We start from the raw sequence: 10321 nt of genomic DNA on the forward strand, positions 1-10321 counted from the left end.
TTTTCAATCCTTTGTTGGAAATAGGGAAAAGAGTTAATGAAAGGAAAAAACCCTATGAGTAGGCACGCTGGCGCGTTATATTATTCTTATATCACCTTCTCTGATACATATTCATTACAGCCAACGGAGCCTTATTGAATATGCTTGGCCCATTGCTCAAGTAAGTTTAATTGTTTTCAATTAAACTTTCATTTCTCAATTTTCTCCTAATGTAAATAATAACTTAAGAGATGGAAAAAAGGAAGAAAAAAAATATAAGAAATCCTGATAAATTTAATTCGTCCACGAAAATATATATATTAGTGTCAGTTTTCTTTTTGTTTGCTCCCTCTTTTTTTAACGCTAAAAATTTCTTATTCTCTCATAGTTGATTAATGAAAAATATTATATGTAAAAAAAAATGCGTTATATTTTATTCCATTTCAAATTATGTATTTCGACCTTATTTATTATTTATAATCGCTGAAAATCATTGTTACAATTAACGAAAAATCTCAAGTCTCAAAAGCTCTCCAATGAAAAACTAAATGTTCAGAGATGATATTGAATCTCAACTCAAGAGTCTCGGATGACTCAAATCGCTAAAGCGAATAGGTTGGTTGCGTGTTGTGACATTGTCTGGTATTTCTAACATATCAGGCAATGTGAAAAGGTGCGTGTTGAGACAACAAGTGACAATCGACATAAATTGTTTCATCTCTCGAATATTCAAAATATATTTATTCCGGTTACTGTAGTAAACTCGAGATGATCCTCAATAATAAAGGACGAAATTCGTAAACAACACTTTCCTGAGAACTCTTCACCATTCAGACGCACGCAGTGCAATGTACACCGTTACCTATTTGTTGTCCGGTGTGCTCGTGCTTGATCTAAGTTATTCACCCTATATCTTTGGAGGAGAGGATATTGTTCAGTAAATAAAAAGATTATTGACTAACTGATAGGTCTATATTCTCGAGACTTGATATAAAATGATTTTAGAAGAGAAAAACAAAGGAATTCCATAAATGCGGGTCGTCACCCAGAATAATAACAATAGAAATTAAATGATACTCTCATTCAATAAGGAAAATAAAAGAGAAGAATAATCAAAAATGATAATAATAATAATACAAAGTGCCGGAAACTCCGGTCCAACCGACTCGATATAATCCAAAAGAATTAGGAACCAAAGATATTTGTTGAATTGCTATCCGGAGAAACACTGAAGAGGCTCAGTTGTTCATTTATTAATTTCTCAATGGCAAATGTACGGTGAGCAGGTCCGTAGACACCGCCTGGGCTTCCGAAATGCCTGTTATCTGCGATACTAGCCACGATATCTTTCTCTTTCACTCGAGCCTCCGGAGAACAATCAGACAAAATAGAAAGATGAAGAATACAATACTAAATCCGAATGATAAATGAGTAGAATAATCCCTATTCAATACCAATTGATTTGTCCCAATATTATCTGTAGCCAAGACGCTAGTAACGCTGACAATAAATTATTGTATTTCGCTCCGGTATGCACCGACTCGACGGCCACGCGGTTTTATCAAGATGGAGTTGATAGTCTCCGTTCACATTGAGTTTCCTCCTGCCAGAGAAGCTGACAGGAGTTTCAATGAGCCCCAAAATGCTCTCGTACTCACTAATAACCCCGTCGCACCAATGACAATATTTAATATGTGCACACTCACTCTAATCACTAGTCCTGACTCAATATTACGCCTCGACTCTTTCCCTCGCCACGTGTTCGCCCGATGAAAAGAATATTCGCCTGGATATTCGCCGCCAGTATTTCGCCTCGAAATTGCCCTCAGTCGCTTCAAAAACTTCCGGATAAGGTCCGGAGAACCTGGTTCCCACCTCCTTTGTCTAGTTTGCACGAAAAACTTCTTAATGGGACCCACACATTAGATATGAAAATTAGAGAAACTTAAAGCGATGCAAAGCGATTGACAGTAGAGGTGGAAGTGATGATGGAGAAGACGGAAGTAATAATCGCCCTCTCCGTTTTAGGCTCTCTCGCTGCATTTCTCTCGGCCCTTGACATTGACCCGGATTTGAATTATTGGCCAATCCTGGCCCCAATGACATGATATCGTCAGCCACGTGCTGTGCGGTGGCGCCTTCTACTCCTTCAGGTGTGGATCTCCGGTGTCAGGGGGTATCTGACGTCTTTCCGGTATAGCCAATTGTCTCGTGCATGAATCGATTGTGTTGTGCATGTCACTGATTAGGTTGGGTGGGCCCGTAACGTGCTGCGCCTTGGTAGTGTGTTTCAGGGCCCTCCCGAGATCCAAAATCCTCCGGTTGACACCGTATTGACATGTGTCCGTATCCCGAGAGTAAATAGGGGAACCTCTGGTGTTTTGGTGGTGAAATTTTTGGCTTCCGGATGGTGTTACTCGTTTACCAGGCCGGCTGATGATTCTCTCCGGTGATTAATGATCCCTCGATGATCACGAAATGAGCCAGGACTCCTCGCTGACATTCTTAATCCCATTCACTCAATCCCAATCATTCATAACCTTATAACTCTAGTGACCGGAGCGTGCGCCTATTATTTATGTTTAATTATTTATTTTCTCCACACGTCCAATCAAGGACTAAAACGAAGCCAATTCGTCACAACATGAAAAAAATATTAAGCACAAGGAGAACAAAGATCCCCCCTTGAACTTGTCCCTGTGAAAGCGAGACTGCTACGACGAGTTACCGGCAGATCCCGCTCGCCCGGAGGCCTAAATCGACCGTGGCGCCATCCCTCCCATGGGTCACTTACTATTTCAGCTTGGGGTCACCTGCCCCTGCAGAACTGAGCCGCTACTTTAGTCAATCCTCATGTGTTCAACTGCCGAAATCTAGGGATTCTGTGTTCTATTGCTTTGTGTGTAATAGACCTTTTCATTCTGAGAGTCACTAGTTTTGCGGACACATTTTTCCCATGTTAATTCCCCTAGGATTTGCGGACACTTTATCGAATTTACATATAAATCATGGTTTTTCAGCGCTCAAGTATATATCATTGTGAAGTTCAATATTTATCAGAATTTTCCATGGTTTTTTCGGAGATTTATTCGTTGAATGAACGAAATAAATATTTCCCTAGATTTCGAGAATGAAAAGGTCTATTGCCTACTGTGTCCATGCCGTTTACGGGCATACTAATAGTGGACGGAAAAATGAATGTAAAATTATAATTTAAGGGTCAAAGGAAAGGACATAACCTGTCACATGTCGGCAATTAGGTCTCGGGGGCGAGTAATAATGATTAGCATATAGTTATGAGGATATAATGCACCACTAAATTCACCAAATTTTTCAGTTCACAACACAATGTGGCGGCTCAATTCTGCCCCTAAAACAAACACTAATTATAATTCGCACGGAAGCAACACACACTTGAGACATAATTGCCGACAGCTCGGATATTCTGACTTTTCATTTGGTCAAAATATTGGATTTGTTCATGCGTTTTTCCGCCCGCTAGAAGTATGCCCGTAATTGAGCTGATCACCTGTCAATTTCAGGATATTTTAGCCCCACTGAAATCTGGCAGATGTCGCTACCATCAACTCTGAAATAAGCCGAGTTGATGTGGAGTTTGCTTCAGAATCGTACGTAGCAGAATGGGCCCTCGGGTGCGTCTCATATGTCACAGCGCATAAATAGGAGTGAAACGGTCATTTTTATGACTGTCTCACTCTCTCCCGTGATGAAACGACCATCTGATATGCAATGATGTCAGATTGCCATTTGGGGGCGAAGGGGGGATGAAAAGGTTTGAGAAGAGGGTTAGCGTTGGGGAAACGGTGGGTTAAAGTCGATCGGTGGCGGTGCGGGGGAGTCGAATCCTTTTTGGGTGGTTGAGGGGGTGCCGCGAAACAGAAAGATTTGACTCGTTCGAAACGGTGTAAAGGGGCGAGGGAGGGGGGTGAAAACCATACATATGTAGATTTTTCTACACAAAAAAATATTTTGATTATAAGGGTGGCAACCTAACTATATTATTCAACTAAAAAATGTTCAGGGGCATCCTCTCAACCTCCAAAAAATATTCCAGTCGTGGTGAGTAGGGCAAAGGGGCGAGGAGGGGGGGGGGGGGACCCCATATTTTTCAATTTTTCTAGTAAAAAAAAAATTTTAATTATAAGGGTGACAACTCGACTAAATTTCTTGAAAAAATAATGTTCAGGGGCTGCTCCTCAATCCCCCTAAAAATATTCGACTCATCGCTGGTAGCGCAAAAGAGCGAGGGGGGGTAAAACCGTACATTTTACGATTTTTCTCGTGAAAAAAATATTTTTATTGTAAAAGTGACAAATTGACTAAATTTTTTGAATAAAAAATCTTTAGGGGCTCCCCCTCAACTCCCCTAAAAATATTCGACTTATCGAGGGTAGGGCAAAGGGGCGAGGGGGGGTCATACCCCATATTTTTCGATTTTTCTAGTAAAAAAAATATTTTATTATCAGGGTGACAATGTGACTAAATTTTTTGACTAAAAAATGTTCAGGGGCTTCTCCTTAACCCCCCTAAAAATACTTAACTCATCGGGGGTAGGGCAAAGGGGCGAGGGGTGGTCAAACCCCACATTTTTCGATTTTTCTAGTAAAAAAAAATTAATTATGAGGGTGAGAAATTGACCAAATTTTTTGAGTACAAAATGTTCAGGGACTCCCCCTCAACTCCCCTAAAAATATTCGACTCATCGAGGGTAGGGCAAAGGGGCGAGGAGGTGTAGGAATTGAGGTTGTTGAGGGAGGCAACAATTCACTAACAAATGTAATTAGTATTTAACTTACAGTTTAATCAAGACTTTTAGAATATATATACAAAAGAGAGAGAATAATCAAAGTGATCTGATCGGAGGTCAGTGTTAGACTCTACTGACTATAATAGATCGCGTAAGACGGGAATTTGGATACGCGTGACAATAGATGCGAGCGAGAGGTATTTTATACTGGGCGCGTGACAGAGCGCGATGATGTCACCGATGTCCAGTTGTCTCTCAGCGTTATCGTATCCGTGCGTGTGTTACGCGTTGGTGTGTATGTAGCGAGACGCTACATGACTCCCCTGCTTAAGTGAAAAAAGGTAGTTTTTCAGCACTGCAACAGAAAAAGATAAATCTCGGAACAGGTGAAATGTAATAAGCAGGTGAAAAGAAAAAAAAATTTTTGATGAGGAAATTTAGATAGTATAGACGTCGATTGTCGGTCTGTTCGCGAAGTTTACGCGTCTCCTCGACCTCTGAGTCCTGTTCACGGTGCTCGTGCTCGGCCGCGGCTGATTCTGTTGTTGTTGAGGCTCTTCTGGTACGTCTGGCGGTGGAGGCTGTCCTTGGACCTGGTCCATTTCCTCCGGCAGTACGTACGCTGGTTTCAGTCAGTCGATGGAGATCGGTGTATTCTTGTAGTTACCCAATCCTCCGGACTTGTACCAAAGGACGAAGTATTTGTCATGACGACTGATTACGCGGCATGGGCCGATGTATGGTGATCGGTATGCCATTCGCACGTGGTCATCGCGGACAAAAACATGTGTACACGTCGCTAGATCCTTGAAGATGAATGTTGAACGTGTACCGTGATGTGCAGCGGGAGTCGGTGCGATCCTGCGGAAATGCTCGCGTAGATTTCTCACCAATTCCGGTGCTGCTGCTTGTTGGTTCGATGGGATGAGGAATTCTCCGGGTAGACAGATCGGTTCCCCGTATGTTAGCTCGGCGGGAGTCGTTTGAAGGTCCTCTTTCCACGCGGATCTCAACCCTAGAAGTACGAGGGGAAGTGCGTCGTACCAAGCTTCGCCATGACATCGCAGTGCTGCTTTCAGTTGGCAATGTATTCTCTCAACCATGCCGTTTGATTGAGGATAGAATGGCGTCGTCATTAACCTCTCGGTGCCCAGAATTCGCGTAAGCTCCTTGAAGATGTCTGAGAAGAATTGACCGCCCTGGTCAGATGTAATTTTCACGGGGATGCCGAAGCGCGCGATCCAGTGATAAAGAATCGCATTGACTACTGTTGGCATCCTCGAGTCGATCAGTGGAACTGCTTCTGGGTATCGCGTAAATCTGTCGACGATGGTCAAGCACCAGCTGTGTCCTTTTGAGGCAGGAAAAGAGACTAAATCGACGTGTATGTGTTCGAATCGTCGTGACGGTGTCTCGATGTTAGCTATTGGTGTGACCGTGTGTCGCGTTATCTTGTTTTTCTGGTACTCCAGGCAGTGTTTGGTCCATTGGGCACAGTCTTTGTTTATACCAGGCCACACGCAGCGTTGTGTCACGAGTTTCCGCGTGCCTTTGGGTCCAGGATGAGCCATTGAGTGCAGCGAGCTGCAGACCTGTTGTCTCAGGAACCGTGGTGTTCCTGCTGTAGAACGGCGCCGATCTCCTGATCCGACGCGTCTGTGAAGATAGCCCACTCTGCCTCGATATTTGGATGAGACAACAGAGTGGCTTCTGCTAGCGCTTGCTTGCTGCGCGTGAATGCTTCTTCAAGGACTGGAGACCAGGCTACTGGTTGCTTTCCCTTGACGTTCGTCCTCTGAGTCGCGGCGTTCAGCGGGGCGAGGATTTCTGCTGCTCCCTTGATGAACTTCCGGTAGAAATTTAGAGTTCCGAGGTATCTGCGTAGCGATTTAACCGTTGTTGGCCTTGTGAACTCCAGGATCGCGTTGACTCGATCCTTGGGGGGTTTGATTCCTTGAGCGTTGATCATGTGTCCGAGGAAAAGTCCCTCTGGCTGTCCGAGGACTGATTCGGCGACGTTGATTATCAGCCCGTAGTCCTGGAGTGGTTGGAAGAGGATCCTCAGGTGCTCGCGATGTTGCTCCGCGTTTTCCGATGCTACCAAGATGTCGTCTATGTACGGGAACAAAAATGGTAGATCGCGTGTGACCTCGTCGATCAGACGTCGGAATGTCTGAGCTGCGTTTCTGAGGCCAAATGTCATGTATGGGAATTCGAAGAGTCCAAATGGCGTGATTATTGCCATTTTCTGGACGTCTTCGCGTGCCACTGGAATTTGGTTGAAGGCTTTAACCAAATCTATGGTGGAAAAGATTGTTTTGCCATGAAGGTTGGCAGCAAAATCTTCTAGATAATAAACAGGATACTTATCTGGTATTGTCCTGTCGTTGAGTGCGCGGTTACGCGTTGGTGTATGTGTAGCGCGACGCTACAGGGGGAGGGGGAGTAGAAACCCCACATTTTTAGATTTGTCTACTAAAAAAAATATTTTTTTTCCAAGCCCCTGGCGGACCAAGTTGACAGTTGGATTCTCGATAATTTCCTATGTTTGAGAGAAAATTGAGAGTTAGTTGAGAGTTGGAGTGACGGGGCCTAGAGTGCATTCTATGCTAGCTGCTCTCTTTACAATCAACTTTTTAGAAAATTGACAATTGGATTTTTTATTCCTAATAACCTCTCTATTTTCAATCAGCTTTTTTCGGAATAGAAAATTTTAGTTTTGATCTTTGATCCTCAAATGTCTTTCAATTGACTCTCGACTTTTTTGAGAGTTGAGAATCCGATTGGTTTTTGAAAATAGGATTTTTGATTCTCAACGGTCTCTCATTTGACTCTCGACTTTATTTAGAGTTGAGAGTTGGATTATTAATTCTCAATTGTCTCTCAATCTACTCTCAACTTTTCTGAGAATTGAGAGTTGGATTTTTGATTCTCAAATGTCTCTCCATATAATCTCAACTTTTTTGAGAATTGAGAGTCGGGTTTTTTATTTTTGGCTCTGAAATTTCTCTCACTCGACTCTCGACGTTTTTGAGAGTTCAGAATTTGTTCTTTTTTGGTTTTGAAAATAGGATTTTTGATACTCAAATGTCTAACAATCGACTCTCAACCTCTTAGAGAGTTCAGTATTAGATTATTGATTCGCAATTGTCTCTCTATTTACTCTCAACTTTGTTGAGGGAGGAGAGTTCGATTACTGATTCTCAATTATGTCTCAATGTACTCTCAACTCTTTTCAGAGGTGAGAATTGGATTTTTCGGTCTCAATTGTTTATTAATCTACTCTCGATTTTTTTTGAGAGTTGAGAATTGAATTATAGATTCTCAATTGTCTCTCAATCTTTTCTCAAATCTTTTGACATTTGAGGATTGAATTATCGATTATCAATTGTCTCTCAATCTACTCCCAATTTTTTTGAGAGTTGAAAGTTGGATTATTGATTATTAATTGTTCCTCAATCCACTCTCAACTTTTTTGAGAGTTGAGAGTTGGATTCTTGATTCTCAATTGTCTTTCAATTGATTGTCGACTTTCTTTAGAGTTGAGAATTGAATTATTGACTCTCAATTGTCTCTCAATCTACTCTCAACTTCTTGGAGAGTTGAGAGTTGGATTCTTTATTTTTGATTCTGAAATGTGTCTCAATCGCCTTCAACTTTTTTTGAGTGTTGAGCGCTGGATTATTGATTCTCAATTATCCCTCAATATTCTCTCAACTTTTTTTTAGAATTGAGAGTTGGATTTTTGATTCTTGATTCTCAGATGTCTCTCAATCTACTCTCAACTTTTTTGAGAGTTGAGAGTTGGGTTTTTTATTTTTGGTTCGGAAATGTCTTTCACTTGACTCTCGACTTTTTTGAGAGTTCAGAATTTTTTTTTTTTTTGAAAAGAGGATTTTTGCTTCTCAAATATCTAACAATCGACTCTCAACTTTTTAGAGAGTTGACTATCAGATTATTGATTCGCAATTGTCTCTTTATTTACTCTCAACTTTTTTGAGAGTGGAGATTTGGATTACTCATTCTCAATTGTCTCTCAATTTACTCTCAAGTCTTTTGAGAGTTGAGAATTGGATTTTTCATTTTCAATTGTTTCTCGATCTACTCTTGATTTTGTTGAGAGTTGAGAATTGAATTATAGATTCTCAATTATCTCACAATCTACTCTGACATTTTTTGGAATTTGAGACTTGGATTATTGACCCTCAATTTTTTCTCAATCTACTTTCAAATCTTTTGAGATTTGAGAATTGAATTATCGATTATCAATTGTCTCTCAATCTACTCCCAATTTTTTGGAGAGTTGAGAGTTGGATTATTGATTCTCAATTATGTCTTGATCTACGCTCAACTTTTTGAGAATTGAGAGTTGGATTTTTGATTCTTGATTCTCAAATGTCGCTCTATCTACTCTCAACTTTTTTGAGAGTTGAGAGTTGGGTTTTTTATTTTTGGTTCTGAAAAAATAAAATGTCTCTCACTTGACTCGCGACTTTTTTTTGAGAATTGAGAAATTTATATTTTTTTGTTTTTGAAAATAGGAATTGTGGCTCTCAAAAGTCTCGCAATCGACTCTCAACTTCTTTGAGTATTGAGAGTTGGATTTTTGACTCTTGATTCTCAAATGTCTATGTACTCTCAACTTTTTTAAGAGATGAGAGTTGGGTTTTTTATTTTTGGTTCTGAAATGTCTCTCGCTCGACTCGCGACTTTTTTTCAGAATTGAGAAATTGATTTTTTTTTGTTTTTGAAAATAGGATTTTGGTTCTAAAACGTCTCGCAATCGACTCTCAACTTCTTTGAGAGTTGAGAGTTGAGAGTTGCATTACTGACTCTCAATTGTCACTCAACTGTTATGTCCGGAGGCGTTTCAGCGTCGGAGGACACCTTTAAAGTGCGGAGAATAGGAGCTAGAATCTTTAGTATAACAATATGACAAGCTAAAGTTGCAATGCAGAATGGAGCTGAATATTCTTATATTTTTGGAGATTATTTTTACACGACGCAAGGTTTGCTTTTTCGTTCTTACCTGGTTGAAAACTATAGATCAAAGATGAGGAATGAGGGAGGAAGTTTAGGATGATGGAATCAAAAGATTTCGAGTTACGGTTAAAGTAGATATTAATTTTTATATTCTCGATTAATTACAATTGGAATTCCTCTTGATCATACTAGATTTACTTGCAAATAAAAATAATTAATTAATGGAATGGAAATCCCTAGAGAGTTCCTGAGAAACTTTGAAGGTTGATCTATTTGGGTTTCAGAATTTTGGAGAGTATTTTCTTGTAACTCACAAAGGATAATGTTGTTTAGAATTATTCCTTGAGTTCCCAGTTGTGGATCCTTCGGGGATACAATCTTCCTTCTCCACCAGAATCGGAGTTTCTTTGATTCTTTTATGGATACTTCTTATCGCATCGCGTTCATCCACTTGCTTAATGTTAATTTTCACAGATTTTCAGTTATTGTTTTTGGTTGAGAATGCTCACACACACAGCACTGCTTGACCAGTCCTCTTAATATGCAAGAAATATTGCTACTTTTGATTAAAGGACTCCATGTCCCTGTTCA

At 40.6% G+C, this 10321-nt stretch overlaps 1 protein-coding gene across 1 annotated transcript; it reads right to left on the reverse strand.

Moving 5' to 3' along the window:
• Nucleotides 1-5379: 5379 nt before the first annotated feature.
• Nucleotides 5380-5850, reverse strand: LOC107042448. Its single transcript, XM_015263495.1, has one exon. The coding sequence runs from the start codon at nt 5848-5850 to the stop codon at nt 5380-5382; it is 471 nt and encodes a 156-aa protein (XP_015118981.1).
• Nucleotides 5851-10321: the final 4471 nt, after the last annotated feature.

Source organism: Diachasma alloeum, unplaced genomic scaffold, assembly GCF_001412515.2.
Source record: "Diachasma alloeum isolate Michigan unplaced genomic scaffold, Dall2.0 Dall_scaffold_00470, whole genome shotgun sequence".
NCBI classification, from domain to species: Eukaryota; Metazoa; Arthropoda; class Insecta; order Hymenoptera; family Braconidae; genus Diachasma; species Diachasma alloeum.